This window comes from Nothoprocta perdicaria, unplaced genomic scaffold, assembly GCF_003342845.1.
Source record: "Nothoprocta perdicaria isolate Ctin4 unplaced genomic scaffold, notPer1 scaffold_71, whole genome shotgun sequence".
NCBI classification, from domain to species: Eukaryota; Metazoa; Chordata; class Aves; order Tinamiformes; family Tinamidae; genus Nothoprocta; species Nothoprocta perdicaria.
Window position 1 is genome coordinate 1,950,872 of NW_020455988.1, and position 18,420 is coordinate 1,969,291.

Sequence of the window (18,420 nt, forward strand, 5' to 3'; positions counted from 1 at the left end):
CCTTCGTTTCCCTTCCTTCTTCCTTTTGTGCTTTCTGTGCCCTGTAAGGCTTTCTGTTTATTTAAACGTGTTCTTTTATTTTTTTTCTTTTTTTGGGGGAGTAAGGGGGTGGTTGGGGAGGATTGAATTCCAGAGGTTATCAGGGTCACTTGAGGTTGCTGACTTTGCTGTAGTAGCTGTTTTGCAAGTTACTTAAAATGAGTTTCTCCTCAAGGATCAATCCCCGTGTGTGTGTCTCTRTGAATAATGTCTAAGTTAGGCAGCAATGACCTTAGTCCTTACTGTATTGGGACACTGGAACAGCATGATGCTGATATGATCAGGTAGTAGCCCTGTGGTGCTGTAGGAGAAAATAAATCCCTACAGACAGAGGGAGTTGAGATAGAGGTAAAAGAAATTATATGCTTATAAAAGCAAAGCTTAGGCCTAGAAAGCTGTGCTGATGTGTTAAAGTTGCACATATGTTCTCTATCTAAGTAAATATGTAAAAAGATGCTTTTTTTTAGTTTATCCTCCTGCCTTTCCTTGAGTATTTTTTGTTTTGTTTTTAAGGAAACAGAGTTAACTATTTAGCATTTGTATCAAATCTCCAAAATATTCTTGTAGTCCCCTGTGCCAAAATCAGTTGGATATTTGGCTCTTTTCTCTGTGATTTTTGTCTTTATTGAAGACAAAATATTGACATTGTAGCTCTTTCAAGTTCTGTTTTGCATTATCTATTGATTCTGAATTGAGTGGCAATATTATAATAAAAATGAGTGTGTTGTTATTCTTTATTTCCATGTCAAATACTTCTTATTTTGGTAAATTTCAATTTATTTGCAATATATCCTAAAAGAGGAAGTAACGTTGTAACACTGGAAGAAATGTTTGATTAAAAGCAATGCTGACTGAGCAGATGAAATCTCTGTGGTATAGGTATTTATGCTGCAAAAAAAAAAAAACTTGCAGAAAAAGAAATCAAACTAAAAATTTAATATTTTAAATTTAAATGATAAATAATCCTTAAATTTTAAATATTTTAAAATATCTTATTTTAAAATATTTAATTATGTAAAAATATTTGAAATGTTTAATTATAAAATATTAAATAATGAATATTTAAGTATTTAATGTATTCCTACTTAAATGAAAGACTACAGGAGTGGTGCTACTTTGAAATGAAATAGTAATTTCTAAACAACTTCTGCTTCTGATAACTTTTACTGAAAATATTGGGTAGTAGTTGCTTCTGTAATAAAGGATTCTAAGGGAGATTTGGGTGAAGGAGGTGGGAGGGAAAATGTGCTGCTTCTGGGTTTCTAGTCTTCATGTCCCACCTGTTTTGTAGATGGGATAGACTGTGTGTCATATACTCAGTAAGCTCTACTCTGGAAGCAAGGACTCAGTAATCTAGGATGACACTAACAATACAATGTTTGCTTTTTTTTTTCTGTCCTCACTGTTTCAGATTATCAGAATTGAATTCCTAGAATTCAGTCCCAGAACTGAATTTGCCTGCCTGAACTATTCCTGGTGTTAACTTAGGATAACATTTTTTTTCCTTTTCCTCTTTATTTCAGAGCAATTTGGAAGTCCTGCAGACTTAATTCCCCCAAATTATAAAATTAATTCAATATGTGTCTTTTAGAAGAAATGAGCTTGATATGTGAAACTGGGTACCATGAGTGTGGTGAGAATTTGTAGCCCACTATGTGATTATATCTGTGCCAAATTTCATATAAGCTGAGGAAAAGGATGATTAAAATGTAAATAGTCTAGTATTTGTAGTCTTCTTTCAGGTAAGGCTTAAAAATAAATATAATATTCTGTTTGAATTTAGAAATGACAGTAAATAGGAAAAAAACTAGATTGAAATAATTTAGTTTACAAAGTCCCTTTCATTTAGGCAATTAAAGGTGGATAGTAAAAGGATTTACAGCTATGAAAAAGCACTAGGAAAATACTTCACAGTAAGTTGAAATGCATGGTTCAGAGCAGAGAAGTCATTCTGACTGGAAATAAAGACAGTCATGAAACTAAGTACTTCTGGAACTGAATTGAAAACTAACAATCATATGTAATGTAGATCACTTGCTTGAGCTGTTGTTTTCTTGGATGTATGTGAGTAAGCAGCTTATTCTATGGGTAGAGGAAGAAATCGAGGTAGTAGAGAGAATATTGCTTCCTAACTTTTTAAATACTGGGAATGCTATAGCATTTAGACGTTTGTCTAATTGAGTCTTATCTCTGTGTTTACAAATATTACTGTATGTTGAGCTTCAAATGTACTGTTTGTAAAGCAGTAGCACTGTAGCACTGAGAAATATATTTTAGTTACCTTATTTAGTCACACTCTAAAAGCTAAGTCATAAAAATACATATCTTTTGAGTGTAAGATTTTATTTTCTGTTTCTTTTTTAAAGAATGTGAATTGTCTGKAAGAGCTTCAGATCGTGCCAAAAAAGATGTTTCCTTTAAAAGACACTGAGATGGGTGCCTCCACCTTCTTTGCCTCAGCTCTGCCACATGATGTTTGTGGAAGTAATGGCCTTCCTCTGACACCCAACTCCATCAAAATTTTGGGGAGATTTCAAATACTTAAAACAATCACCCATCCAAGGCTGTGCCAGTATGTTGACATTACCAGAGGAAAACATGGTGAATATCTGTTTTATGTTTCGTTACAGTTACGTTTATGTTAAAATACATTTGAAAACAGCTGAGCAGATCATTGCACTAGTTAAAGATGGTGGCTGTCTTTCACTATCAAAATGCATATGCAATGCAAATGCAATCAGAAGGCACTGCATGCCTGAGCAGGGGCTAGCCATGCTGATGCTTTTGTTTCTTCTGTACACAAAGACTGGTCTATTGTCTTTTTTTTTTTGCATTATACTTACCAATGGAAACTGGAGGCTTTTATTTTCCTTCCTCCCTGCACAATTTTTCTGCTAAAATGCTTCCTCATATTCATGTGTTGAACATCAAATTAGATGCATCTGTGATGCTGAACAAGTGGGCCTTTATTTTGTGACCAATTTAATGTAATGGTTAAGTCTCATGTACTTGTTTGCAGATGTTCTTGTTGCCACAACTGTATCAAAACTTGGTTGATAAAAAAGTTTTTACTTTTTCTTTCCTCCAACTACTGCTGTTCAAACTATCTCTCTCTGACAATTATTATGGTGTGGAGTTTTTTAATAAATGTTTTTGTACTTTATTGTTAGCTCAAATAAGGCTCCAGTTGTTTCTTCTATCCACAATGATCTGACTATTGCAAAGTAAGCAGGAGTGGAGCATTCAACTCCCACAGAATAGTTGCAACACCTGTGACAATTTAAGTGGCTATTAGCTTTACTTGTAAATCCAGCAACATTCACTGTATCACAGTGCAGAATGATAGGATTGTTCTGGGCTTTTTTTTCTTTTGTTGTTTTAAGAAAATGACACAGTGGGTAACCCTGCTATGAACTGTTAAGTGCAGAGAGCGAGGAATTAATGCGTGTGTGTGTGTTCATTTACTCTTATGCTTGTAAACTTTTGTATTCTGCAGCTGATGTACCTAGAAGGTATTTTCCTTTTCATTTTTTGTTTGCAGTTAGCCTTTGAAATAGAAATTGGCTTTTCTTATAGCACTTTTAGAGCTGAGAGATGAAAAAACACTAGGTTACATAGCACTCTGTAAAACAGATATGGTTAAGTGGGAAAAATTGGCTATTTCAACAGTGAAGGTGTTGGTGACACAGGTTCTCTAGTGTATATAAAGATGAAGGAAAAACATTTTGTGATAATTAAAGTGTAGTCATATAGGGATATCTTGTGATAGTGATTAAGGTCAACTGTGAAGTCATGAGAATGCTTTTTTTCATAGTGCTCAGAATAGTAGCTCATTGCTCTCAAAAGAGGACAATCTAGTAAAACAACAGAAATTTACATGGTTAGGGAGTTCATCTTAGACTTTCAAAACGAGTATTTTCTGTCTCTATCTTGCTGTAACAATCTCCTTAAAAATCATTTATTTGAAATAGCATTGTTTAATATGATTTGGCTTTGCATCTGGACACTTATTACCAGCTGCTCCATGTGTTGCAGGAGTAACAAAGCTCAGCTTCTTTAGGAATTATGTTAAACTCCTCTGGGCTTTCCCTGTTTCTTAAAATTGCTGTACACAGTGCAACAATCATTTTCTCTCTGTCTTCAGAGCCAGCCAATGAATATCTAGAATACATGAGATTCCCCCAAAATCCTATAAATATTTGCTAAATAGGAGGTACTAGACTTAGAAGTGTGCTAATGGACAAAGGAAGTTTAACTCACCCTGAATCCTTTATCTCAGAGCTAATGTTACTGTTACATCAACACAACCACAAATTTCTGCAAGTCTGCTTATCTTCTTTGAAACTCCTATGCTTAAATTTGACTGAGATGGGCTGAGAGGTTCAAAACTTACTGGAAGAGACTGGGTGGATGCTTTTGGTGTCTGTCTTTTTTTTTTGAAAAGGGGGGAGGGCAAAAAAAAAATCTGCTTTACTCAAATAACCTGCTGTGTCTCAGGAAAAAGATGATACTGTACCCAATTTATACATCTTTTTAATGCAGATGTCACTTGCGTTCTAATCCTGGTGTTTGTGTGTGTATACATGTATCTTTTCTTTTTTAATCAGAGAGGCTGGTTGTGGCTGCTGAGCATTGTGAGAAGAGTCTAGAAGATCTGCTGCGAGAAAGCAAGCCAGTCAGGTAAAGTGTCAAGCTAAACTTGCATTTACTGACTGAAATATCACATGTCTGTGCCAAAGCCAGAGCTTTAGTAACTACTTAATGGTTCATATAAGTTTTACTATGATAGTACTAAGATTTAAAATGCTAGATATTGTCATATTCAGATTCAGCCATGTTATCATTGTTTATCAGTATATTTCTGAACAATTAAGAAAATTAGAGAAATCAAGGAAACTTACAACTCAGTTACTTGGCAGGTCATAAAATTCCATTTTTTTTGTAAAAGCTGTTTGAGCTTGCTTCTTTAGAATGAAGTTAAAATTATGAATCAAAGACTTCCTAAGAATTAATTTGAAGATTATATGTCTAACAGGTGATGAAATGTTTACACTAGAAATGTAATTTTTTCATGTTTTTCATATATAGAAAGGTATTAGCTTATTAATTGGCAAGTAGAAGTCAGGTGCGTTTGCCAGTATGCTAATAAGTCATTTAAATTTGGGTTGAATTTGTCACTTCATCAAGACTTTGATGAAAACTAATCCAAATAGATACTAGCTTTCATAGTAGAACGTGCAGAACAGCTGACCTGTAGCTTTACAAGTAATGTATATAAAAAAATCCAACTTGTTGCTGGAAGTCTTAGCAGTAATTTTAAATGAAAAGCATGTATTGTCCTACTATTAGAGCAAGGAATTCTTCCTTAGAGTAAGGAAGAATTTATAGCATAAAAACTGTAAAGAGGGAGAGAAAAAGTTATCATCTCCATCTGGGATAGCAAGCCATTATAAGTGGACATACCTTGTTATTTCCAGAGCGCAAATATGTATAAACATAAAACATGTTTAGAGAAATCCAAAGGCTTTCCTTGCTGTAAACTTATTGAAAAGTTTACAGCAAGCAGTAAATTTCATACTCTTTTGATACTAATGTGAATATAGAGAAGATGCAGCAAAACAATTGTCAATTTCTGAGTCTTTCTAGATATTGATGAAATTTCAACCAAAGGCAATTATGTTTAAAAGTTGCAGTTGCTTAAGTTACTTATTAGTATTAGTCCTTGTAGTTATTGCAGTAATACTTGTGTAAAAAACTTTGAGATAATTAAAGTAACAAAAAACTACTTGAAGTAATAAATAAAGCCACAATCAAGATGTATGATAGGTGAGCTGTTTTGGATTGTTCTGATAAACTTCGTGTGATTCATTCCAAATTAGATTTGTATGAATGGAGTAATATGGTACTTGTAGTGTTCAAGTCTTGCAGCCCTTAAATAGGATGCTAATAATATTGTCTGGCATTGACAGTGTAAAATGCTGTGTTTCAGTTTGTTAGCTTTGTGTGCAATTGAGCTTGTATTGGAGAAGCAGTGTTGGTCATTATGAAATCTCTTTTTGTGATTGCCATTCAGTGTTGCAGCAGTGCAATATGTCTTGAGGAATGTTTGGCAAATATGGCTTCCATTTTCTCTTAAAATGTATCTGAAGATGATATGTAAAGGGCTTTTTGTGTGTGATATATTTTACAGATCTTCACACATTTTTGCATCAGGTTTTTATTGTGCAAAGTTCCAGAAATAGTTAAAGCATCAGAAGCTCACTTTTTCTCTTTCATTCAACTCACGCTACTTTTTGAACATGTGTTTCTTGGTGTTGGATGAGAAGTAGGCCAGACTGTCTACTCTCTTGGCTGTTTTTGAAAAAGTATGCATATAGCTTTTTTAATTTGTCTTGAATGGCTTGATAAAGTATACTTAGCAATATAAATTGTCAGAAAATCTATTTAATCCTGTAGCCTAAGAATTACCATTCTAACCAAGAGCTAAAGATATGTGGAGTTTTTTAATTTTTTAAGGAAAAATGTCTTCCTCTTGAATGGAGAAAATTTCATTTGGGAGTAATTTTTATACTCCTTTTTAATGAGCTAACTTGATTTTTTTCAGAAAGTTTGTAACACCTGAAAAAGAGCTAAAACATAGCCTGTATTTTCTTAGTTTGGAGAGATGTAATTCATGTACTGTAAATTATGGCTGTTGAGAAAGTAGTTTAAAGATAAGTTATGTCAAGTTTCCTGCAAGACATTCTTTCCTTTTTTTAAAAAAAGACCATTTTGTTTCCTTTGTGAGACCAGTCCCAAGTTATCTGCTGTTTGAACTGTCTATATCAATTACCAGTGGAAGGAAGTATTTGGCTTTTTCCATATATTCTGATTGTGTTGTTTGGTGATAGCAAAGCTGGTTACACATCCGGGATTGATATGTGTGCTATTGTAATTAATTTCATAAACTGTGTGTGGAATGTGAGAAGCTGTTCTTCTGGTTTCTAGATTAATTCTCACTATATTTGCCAGAAAGTAAGTCTTTTGCTGTATCAGCTGTATCACAAGCTGATGTGAAATCTGCAGGAAATCTTCTGTTATATTAGTGCTGAAACTCAAGACATAATGTTATGGACTGTCCCTCCTTCCATACATATTGGAAAATAGGCCATACAGCTGTTGAATAGTTGCTTGCAATTGATCTTCTCCGAAGTCACGTGTCCAAGTGTACCATGCCTTTCTTTATATCTGAATTATGTGAGAAAAGATAACACATTTGAGTTCTTTGTTTAATGAGCCTGAGTCGGACAAGGATTTCTAATTCTAATAGATCATCAGCCTACATGACTGGTAGTTAGAACTCTAGCTGTTTACCCAACTTGCTTTGTCACAGAGAAGCCTGTATATACTGACTTCCACTATATAGTTTTACTCTGTTTATGTGTATATGAATGTATATAATATGTATTTAGATATTTATATGAAAAAGATATTACAATAGCTCAAGTCTGAGAGTGCCAAAGAAATAATTAAGTATATTTGGGAGTCATTTCAATTTTCAAAGGGCTAGGGCTTATGTACACAACCAAGCATGATAAATACGACCCGATCTAAGGTCATAATAGCTTAATGATGTCTAGAGACTTGAAAACACTCCTTGAAGTCTAGCTAGATTTCTTTGTGTCGTCTTGTCCAGCAAGGATTTTTGTGTATGTGTGTGTGTGACTATATTCAAAGATAGCATAAAAAATTTGGAGGATGGAAGTTCTGCACTTCAGCAGTCCCATCCAGGATAACTTGCATGTTATGACAGTTAAAATTTTAGAAGACATGAAAATTTGCTAATTAGTTTAGCATGGCCGATACCACAAACTACAGTGTAGGACATGAATTTATTTTTAAGGTTCTCTGTCTATTAAGTGCATTTAGAACTGTTCCTTTGGGTTACCTTTTCCATACAGTGTTAAAGGTGATCTTTTCCCTGCTCCCGTGATGCCACAATAGGTCTTGTGTGTTTTTCCTTTCTGGCCATGCTTGGAGTGTGTTCCTTCTTTGAAGAAGTTGGTCTGCGCTTTTATTCATAATAATAAAAATGCCAGCAAATACTGACGTTTAGCAGACTTTTGGCACCTAGAATGCAGTTTCTGGATTGGTCTTCAATTTGTGGTTTGGGCAATATTTTCTTTCCTCAATAAAATATAGTTGTCATATGTTTTGAAAGTCACGGTTTTGAAAAATTACTAGTGAACCATCAGAGATACAAGGTATAGTTTGTTATACATGGAACATTTGATGGGAAGCAGACTGTGCCTGCAGCTGTTTACTAGTTTGGGAGAAAACAGAATCTGATTGATTCGGATGAGTACATTTTATTTGTCTTTATGAAACTGTTGTATGCTTATTGATTGGTTTAGATTTGCTCATGCCATCCTAGCTATTAATGTGCTTTTGGCAGACTTCAAATGAAATTAGAGTATGATATTGGGGAAGAAAAAAGGCAATTTTTGAGTATTCAGAATTTTTTCAAGAGTGTTGCAAGGCAGGTGCAAGTCATCAAAATGCTGAAGGTTTTACATGATGACTTGAAGAGCTGCATATGAGCAAAACTTCAAGGGATGAATATACTCTGCTTTGAATCAAGTTTGTGCTGGAATTTCACATGAGAAATCCATATGTCACAATGAGGTTACATTTAACAAGGATAAACGATGAGCTAGTAAAATGAAGTAGCATTAATAAACAGACTTCTTAAAATTAGCTTTCCTAGGCATGTGTGAGAGTATACTTCAGGGCATTCAGTGGCTTCAGGGAATTCTTTTATTTACTGCCAATGGTTTATTTCCAAAGCTGTGATAAAAGAATAGGCATTAGTCATGACTTAGATTATTCAAAATTATTTATCTTAATAAAAGTGTATTTTTATTTTTGTAAAGTCTAGTCTGAGTGCAAAGTCTTGTTGTAGCATTTCTCTTAGCATAGGATATCTCATGTAATAGTCTTTCCCTTCATGTGGAAGAAAGGTAATTTGGAATGTAAAAGGAAAATAATGTTCATGAAGTAGTCAAAGTGAACATTCTTCCTCTTAATTTTAGTAAACTTTTTACATGGGAACAAAGTTTTACGTTTGTGTAGGTGACTGCAATGTTTAGTGCAATTTATCCTAGAGGATATATGTTCATTCTTTCTTGCATATGAAGCTTAGCAGTATGTGTGTGACTCTTTCAGGGAAAGAAAAAAGCATCCCACTTTTTATGGTATTATGTTGGTCTCTAACTTTGCTTTTGTCTTCTGTTATTAAAAAGCGGATGTGATGGTTAAAGAAAACAAAGTCAGTAAAAGTGCATAAATTTCAGTCTTTGCCATACTACATGGCTTGTAATCACATTCTACAGATTTCCATGCTAAAAGCAAAGTTAAAGATGAGCTGAAATGAGTTGTAAGTTAAAGGCTTGTACTTTGAGTTGTACTTAAAGTATTCTGCTAAAGATCAATTAACAGCTCCAGGAGGAAAGTACCTTCACCCAGTAGTGAGATTTCTTCAGGATACTGTGTGGATCAGTGTTAGAATTGCATTCTGCATAACCAAGCAAACTACTGCAAACAAGCTAATGACTGAGCAAACAAATGCCAAGTTTGCATTGTGCCAATCTTAGCAGGTTTATTTGAGCCACATTATTAATTTTTTATATTGATTTAAGGTAGTTGGAATAAGCATTGCCTGCAGGTCTGTGAGAACAAGTTGTGGTTGGCAAATGGTTGTTATGGTTGGTAGATGTAGTGTCTAGCATTTGATTCAGGTTGCTGAAGTGGGGGAAGAAAAAGGGGAAGGGAAGACAATCTAATACTCATTAAACTTGTAATACAGTGAATATTTCTGAAAGGAGATGGTATTTTTAAGTGCAAGTTCATGCGCTTAGAAATACTGAGCAATGTTTTGAGAGGAGTATTTGTTTCTAGGGATTAGATGGTTTATTTAGATAAGTAGCATCTGCACCATTGGTGTTGATTGGTAAGGATTCAAATAGATATATATGTAAAAGGATAAAATAGGAAATTGGGAACTTACCCTGTTGCTGCTGGTTAGTCCTCATGTGGAGAAGACTAATATCCCAGACATCATGGACTTTATCTCAGACTGAGAAATTCGTAGAGGTAGCTATCCCATAGAATTAAAGTATGGTCAGTAGTCATTCCTACTGGTATCTGTACTTTACTGTGATAGTGGTTGTATTTTTGCTTTTTTTTAAAAGAAATATAAGTCACTTAAAGTTCATTATCTTCTACATTTTGGTCTGTTTCTGTTCTGTCAAGGAGTAGCCAACAGGCCCACTCCATTCCTCCCCCTCCTTTTTCTTTTTAATTGGCAATGCTTCATAGAATTGCAAAGATGAATAATGAAAACTCAGACTGGTCTGGTATGAGGGCAATGTTATTTATTGTTTGTTAGTCATGATTTTTGAGCTGTCAGTTCTGTCCATACTGCCACACAGCTGCAATGATGTTAACTGCATTAAAGTTACTACACTTTTAGCTTTTCTTTCTCTCAAATTGATCAGATTATTAATGAGATTTTTCTAAGGCACCTGGGGCACCACAGAAAGAGTAAGAAAATGCATGACTTGGAATGTCAAAGTTAGGGATTTAAAGCCTCTTTTGAAATGGAAAGTAGAAAGTAACGATGGCTAAGATCAAGCAAAACTCCCTTCTTATGCCATAGATACAGACCTTCCTTAGAAATAAAGTAAAATACATAGCAGTCATGAAGTTATCAGTTATAACCTTCAATGGCAGAGATCATGCCTATGATGTTAAAATGTGTACTCTGTAGCTCATGCTCTGTTGCAGTAATGCAAGCATCATCTGTTCGGAGAAGCTGACGCTGTAAGCACCCATCTGCAGGCAGCTGTGACCTTCTCTCTGCCTGTGCCCTCTGAGTGCTGTGTGTAAGAATTCCTGTGAGAAACACTGACTGAAGCTGGCACCTGGCCTGGTTCTGGAAATGGCCTCTATGGAAACCAGGAGCAGAGGCTACTGCAGGACATGATGAGGTATAAAAGATTGAACTAAAAAAAAACCACCTTTTTCAAGCAATGTGATCCAGTAGGAGCAGATGTGTAAAGTGTGCTATATTCCTTTTAGGGATGCTGTTTTAGTTKTACTCCAGTCTGCTCAGGACTGGCCTGCTAGCAGCTGGAGGACTGATGGCAGGCTTCTGGATCCTACCTTCTGTTTTATTTGGATCTAACACTGAATGCAGTCCGTGTGCTCTAAACCACTTTGTGATGTGAATCAAGCATACTAGGAGGGGATCATCAGGTTTGCTTTAAAAGCATCCCTCTGATCCAAGCTCAAGAGTTAATGTGAAGCTCCTCATTTTGTCCCGAGTTCTCTGTTGCAAACACTAAGTTGAATGTTACTACTTTCATTTGTTTGCTTTGAATAAAATTCAGTTTTGCATAAGAAAAGCCAAGAGTTGTCCCTATATAAATAGCTTATTTGTTTCCCTTGTTGACTGTCAGAGTAACTTCTAAGCAGGGTTGACTCTGTCTTGTTTTTCTCATGGATGGTCCAATTCCTGACAAATATAATTAATTTTCAAAGATGCATTACTTGCTGTAGCAGTGAAATAAGAACAAGTTGTGGGATTTAGCTCTAGTTTTACTGAATATTCACAGAATTATACTTAATGCTAAAAATTAATGAGAATAACTTGTTTCTGATGTGTTTAGATGTTTGTGGTGGCATGTGCATCCCTTGAAGGAATCTTTTTTTTCCATCATGATTATCCAGAATAATCTCTATAAAAATATTTGATCTTTAAATGTAGCAGATTTCAGGTTACTCATGTTTGAGTTCTGAGCCACTATAGTGAAATAAGACTACATATCTATCTTTCATACAAGTTCTTAAAGTTCTGGGCAGCTATTGTCTGCTGTTTGCTGCCATAGGAAGCCTTTTCTACTAATAGTGATAACTTCTCGCTTGGGGATACTTGCTAGCTAGTGATACTTTTCATCTGTGCAGGAAGTTATTCCTTAGCTTCATGGAAAAATACATTATGTGGGCAAGAAGACTGTTTTGCTCAGAGAAGCCAAATACTTCAATGGACCAGAGTTCCTGGGCTCTTAGGTCTTTGAGGAAAAGATATTTTCTTTTTTTCATAGGCTGGGTGTTTTGGGACCATTCTTTGTCTTTCAGTGCACTGGAAAGTCTTTTTATATGGATTTGTTGTTTTTTAATCTGAAAACGAAGAAATCTTTGGTTTCTTCAGATCAGAAGACATGGTATTGAGGAATCACATGATTTACTTAGTGAGGTTTTCTCTCTTCCTTACTATATAACATGTGTGATCAAAGACAATGTGTGTATATGTATGATTTTTGACTTCATGCAGTATTTTAATGGTTGGAAGCCCCTTGCTCTGGGTGGCTGGGAGTTCAAGCTGGGTTCCCAGGAATTATTCTCTTGTGAAGAAGCAGTCTCTTCCTTTTGAGTTGCTACAGAAGAGTAGAAGCACATCTGTCTATGCTGGGAGAGCATCAAAGACKGGGCCAAGGCAGTATCTGCTTGCTCTGTGATCAATTTACATTCATCTTCCAGATACAACTCAGGTTTGTGACGAAAATAAACATGTGAATTATTTTTCAGTCCGAATTTTTTGTTGTCTGCAAAATAAGCCATTTTGCCTTAGAACTTGCTAAAAGAAAACCAGGGATTGATGCATTTTTGTTGTTTTTTTTTGTTGTTGACTTTTCATATTGTTGAATATATGAATATTTGCAGACTTAATATGATGCTTAATATGATGACAATGAAGAACGGGGTAAGTGTGGGATACATGCTGCTTTTCTATACTTGGGCTATAGCTAGCCCTTTACTGGCACCTTTTTTGTTTTTTTAACAAAAAAACCCAGGTTATTTCTAGAGGCATCAAAAGTTTACTTAAACGCATTTTAATTTCATGTGCATGTATATGTATGGATGCATGTTGTTACACACAGAGAAAGCAAAGAATCAGGCTTAAAGAAAAATATTTCATTTTTTAGACTTTTTAAGTTCTTAAACTGATATAATTCCAAGCAGATTTAGAATTCTGAAGATATTCTCCAGTTCATTTATTTCAGTACATAGATTTGCTAAACTCACAAACTATCCAATGTAATGTAGGAACTAGTCAACACTGCTTCCAGGTAAAATATGTTAACTTTGTACCTGTGTGAAGAATATGCTACTTGCACTATAACCAAGAGCTTCTTGGAAAGCTGCCTCTTACTAGTGAATTCTCAGGATAATTTCCTTCCTCATACTTAAAAATACGACAAGACCTGCAGTTTTCAAATGACGTGGTTTCATAGCTTTTCCTAAAAATAAATGGAGATTATGACCTATTCCCCCATTGGAAAAAAGACTTTAAGAATTTTGTTTTCTAGGTGTTGATTTCTGCAGGATTCTTACCTTGGCACTGGTCTTCRTAGCAGAGAATCCTTTAGAAAAGGATTCAGTCTTCCTTTCAGTCTAAGCCTGAGTTTATAGTGGTTGCGAACTAAACGTGGAAGGAAATGACCATAATATGTGAAAATAAGATCCCTTAAGCAATTTAACATTTATATGACTTAAGTATTTCAAATGTACTGTGTTAGTTGGCCTACTGATACTGTACTTTGCTCTAATTATGGCTGTGCCATTGACTGTAAATGTTCTTCTCCTTCCTTGGTATGAAGAGGGAAGCCAACTTCCCTGTGATAGTGGGCCACATGTGGTGATTTTATTAGCAGAGTCCATACTGCTTGCACTAGTGTACAGCTTTATTTCTTTCCTCTATTGGAGTAGGGAGTAAAGCAGTGATGAAACTCATCAGGAGGGTCCTATGGGGGAAATCTTTGAAAAGCAGCAATTTTGAGTGAGTGATGCAAACAATCATACAGATTATAAAGAAGGGTTGTGTTGTATTCCTTTCCTCCTGCTAAGAAAAATTCTTAAGTTATGTGGGATTTTCTTGTATTACTGAAATTATCTTCATTTGGACGAGTATTTATAATACTCAAGAATTGCTTTCGAAGTTAGTTGTAGTTTAAAAGCAGAATGAAAGAACTTTTTGACTGCTGTCAGAGGAGCAATGTGAGCTGTTGTTGTGCTCGTATATTCTCTGCTTGTTGTATTCCCTTACAGTTCATTTCATTCTGATCATGTGAATGCATTTCCAAGCAAACTGGCAGTGTTTAGTCACAGTCCCTAGTGCCACTTTTTTAATCAAACACATAATAAAGTGTTAAACCATTCCCACCTGCATCAAGATCTTGGTTTTGCATAGAGTTTTTTTGTAATTTATTTACCCAGGAAGACCCAACTCATCTGCACATCTGGATTTCAATCTAGTCCTGTCTTTATCCTTTTTTCTCTGCTGGTTGATGAGGTCAGGTGGCTTTCTTGAGGTCACTGCAGTGATTCAGCYTCAGCTGTATCCTTTGCTATTAACCACTTGGCCACTTCTGAACAAGTAATCCATCTGCGTTATTGACTATAGTGGAATTTGGTTTATCGTTTTGCTTGTATTGAAATCTTGACATTTTTGAATTCAGAAATGTTACAACTGGACCTCTAAGTGGTTCCTGCTTCTACAAAGTTTTGAGATAATGATTGATGGTTTTGCTGGTTTCTGTCCCTGATGCATTTCTTCAGAGCAGATCCTGTCTGACACGCCTTTTGGGGAGTGAAACCTGTGCTTTCACTTCTTATACTGTGAAAACAGTGCTGTGAGTCTCTTAAATTATTTTTGGTGAGATGTGCTTCCTCTGGAGCTTTTTTGTTTACAGCCACAACACAAGATTAGAACAAGACACACAGGTTTCATAAAGCACTTCCTTAGTGTGAGGTTCTCTGTTAAGACAGAGAAAATGTAGTCTCATCTACAAAGATATGTTGTGTTTGAACATGCTGTACCTGCTTGAGGGGAGTCAAGAGTTATAGCTTTTACTTTGTGTTAAATTTCATCTTGTCTAGGGTTGTGATCAGGTTGGAGGGTGACTTTTAAGAATACTCTGCATGCGTCTCCAATAGCAAATTTGTAGCAAAAATCTGTACAGTTGAAATAGACTGTGCGTTTTTTTGGTTTTAGTCTTGTGTTGTGTCAGATTTCTAGTGAGACTTGGTGCATTTTGCTGGGTGAAACCCTCCAAATAATGTACTTGGTGTTGACTGCTGTTAGCTTTCCAGGAGTACCTTTCTTCCTACTCCTCCAAACTGGACTAGATCCCCTCTGAGTTAACTGTCACAGTAGCATAAAAGCAAGTAGAATTTACAGCTATCCATAAGTTTCCATCACCAGTTAAAAATAGCTCAGATGAATTTGGGACAATCAGAAGTATTTCTTCTATCCCCAAGAGTTTGCTGTTATGTGCAGTTAGCCTCCAGCCCTACTTTCCTTTTCTTACTATCTTTGTTTCTACATTGCTATCTGGATACATCTGCATGTTATGGGTAGGTGTTCTAATAGCTACAGCTGTCTGGGTCAAAATCRGGAAAGAGGGAGTCTGTTTTACAGCTCAAGTGCTTATGTGTGTGCCAAAGGCTTTTTTTTTTTTTTTTCCCTCTAAGAGAAGCCAGGGCTGGGAACAGGAAGCAACCAGGGAGAAGTTTGGTGATGTGTGACTTGTCTTGCATGTTAGACTGCTTACTTACGGCACTGAAAGGGAACAGAGAAGATGAATTTCCAGTTAATGCCCTGAATGCGTTTCTGTTAAAGACAAACATAGTGATTTCACATGTAAGTTGCATTCATTTTTCTTGCATCTTGAGGAAAGAAGAGTTCCATTACCTGATTTTTTTGTAATATGGATGCAATATTAGACCAGCCCTCTTCACACATCCTTCTGTAATCTGAGATGCATGTGCACACACATATGGACTATTATTGCCAACTTTGAAATGCATTTTCCAAAATGATTTTTTTTCCTATGCTGGCCTTAATTGTTTTCTTAAACTGAATTTTAAAATTCTTTCTAGAGGCTAGGATAACAGTGCATGATGAGGAGGACTTTGTGATAAAGTAGACAGCCAGGAAATGTTACCAGCAAAACAGTTGCAGGTTGTGAATTTACATGGTAATTAGTGAATTGTGTTCTGTACATATAGAAATGAAAGACTTGGATTAGTGAATATCCTGTAATGAAAGCCTTGCAGACTTATGCTGTTCTGATATGATCAGATGAGGTGCTGAGGAGGCAGCACACTTTTTTTCTCCTTCAAAAGTAAATAACAAAAATTGTTTGGAAAAATCTTTGCTCTGACCTAGAAAGCCTAATGTTAGGGTTTGGAAGGCCAATAACTTCATCTAAAATGAAAATAATCAATAGCAGGAAGTTGTTCTCAAAAGATCCAGTCTTACTACCAGTTACTACTGCCATTAATAATTAAAAAGTTATGTAATGAATTAATAAATAGCCATTCAAGCTGAATCATAAGTAATGTCTTTTTTCAAGAATCAGTCAGTGATCTGTTATAAACATTCCAATGGCCAATCTATATGTTTTCATCCTGTCTTGTTTGTTCTTATGCTTATGTTTTCCTATGGTGTGAGCAGTTCTCTGTAGAAGTTCTTTCCCAGTGCTTTTCTATTGATAGAAGCAAGTTTGCTCAGTCTCAGCTCCCCATTCTGCTAATTATTTCAAGTGGGGTTTTGTTTAGTTTAAACTTTTAGTTCTATGTGACTCTCCCCTTTAGCTTCTCCTTCTATGTTAATATTTCATCTTTCTGAAGAAAGTTAAGGTGCTTGATATGTCATTACTACTACAAATTTTTGCTTTCATCCTGGCCCAGAGTGTTCTCAGTTGTGTGAAAAATTGAAGTGGATGTGCTAACAAATATCTTTTCTGTCTGAATCCAAAAAGCAGTAAAAGCACCCTAAGCCATCAAGCTATCTGATCAGCAGGCTTGCAACACAACAAAAAGTTGAAACTCTTTAAAAAGTCTACGTCTATTCGCTGACAGGTTATTCTCGCGGTCCTGGCTATCTTTTTCTTCTAGAAAAGGGCTTCTAGACTGTGTTAGTAGGAATTTATCAGGCTGAGGATCAGACTGCTAAGGAAAGTTAATGGTTTCTGTGAATGCACAGAGCAGCCACCTGTGTGCTATTAGATTGTGGAAATTAGTTATTTGTCTGGTATAGCTTTTAGTCTGATGAATTCTGGAGGCAATAAGACAATCCTCATTTTTGTGGGTTTTTAAGTTCTCCCTCCACTCTCCCCCCACCCCAAATGCCATACGTATGTCTCCTAACCATGGTGATTTTGCACCATTGCCTGAACTTGCATATATTGGCTTGTATTTTTTCCTACTTATGAATTTTAGAGGTAATAATTCTTTACTTTGTGCTTTCTGTGCTGCAGGTCTATACACTGAAATTACTGCCCCGAAATCCTGCATGGGGTTTATTCAGTGTTCATTCATTCTAAAATGAAAAAACATATTGACTTCAATGGAYGCTTTTCAAATTGGGGAAGCAAAATGGGCAATGATTATAAATCAACCAGTTTGATTTTTTTAAATCAGTGTTCAGTCCTGTGATTTGAAGATATATTTCCTTTTTAGAAGCTGTATATAATTAGGTTATTGCTCAACAGATTCATTGGTATCCAGACTGAGGATTAGAGGGGGGGGGGGGGGAATGCAGAGAAACTTGTTTCTTCTCTCAGCTTGTCCTGCTTATAGAGAGGGGAAGAACCTAAACCAGGCCAACTTAGGAGAACTAGGACCTGAAGATGTTTGGTGCCCTTTTTGTTTTAGGTGTTTATTTGAAGGGTCAACTTACCTGCAGCGTGGAGGCAATTTGGAAAGGGCACCTTCTGCCCTTGTAGAACCAGTGCAACACTTGCAATGCTGCAGATGGCTATAGAAATTGGGATAGAACTGAGTCAACCTCAGGGTAGGGGACAGATTTTCTAATGGTCTTGGGTGAGTCAAAGCAATACCATTGTATTGGACCTGGAAAAGTTTAAAGCAGCAGGGTGTCTTACATTCACCAGCAGCAAGATCTGTGGTTGTGATTGTCAGGTGCTTGGAAAGTAAAAGGGCTTGGCAAACCCCTTGTGGCTAAAAACTTCAAACAATGTTTTCTCTCCCCCCACTGCAATAAATGAAATAAAATTTAGGTAATGTGCAATACCAGTATAGAGAGCTTGATAGTATTTTATAGAGAGTTCTTCTCTGAGGAGGTATACAAACTCTGCCTTCAGGGCAAGATATTTGGTGGAAGGCTTCTGCCTTAAAGATTGAAGAACCTGAAGAAGTACCTAAGGACACACAGAAAAGTGTAGTTGTGTTGCTGATCGCTAGAACTCCATGAATGGTTCATCTTAAATGACAAAGAATCCCAACGCAATGTTTGCAGGCATTTGCCTGGATGCT

The 18,420-nt window shown here is 35.9% G+C and overlaps 1 protein-coding gene across 2 annotated transcripts in view; it reads left to right on the top strand.

Moving 5' to 3' along the window:
- The first annotated feature begins 1,602 nt into the window (after positions 1-1,602).
- TBCK (TBC1 domain containing kinase) overlaps positions 1,603-18,420 on the top strand; it is an 81,301-nt gene continuing 64,483 nt past the window's right edge. For both annotated transcript variants that reach the window (XM_026050868.1, XM_026050869.1), the window contains exons 1-3: positions 1,603-1,781; positions 2,406-2,640; positions 4,647-4,719. In XM_026050868.1, coding sequence (XP_025906653.1) covers positions 2,448-2,640; positions 4,647-4,719 — 266 coding nt within the window. In that variant the 5' untranslated portion in view covers positions 1,603-1,781; positions 2,406-2,447. The remainder of the gene's footprint in view (positions 1,782-2,405; positions 2,641-4,646; positions 4,720-18,420) is intronic.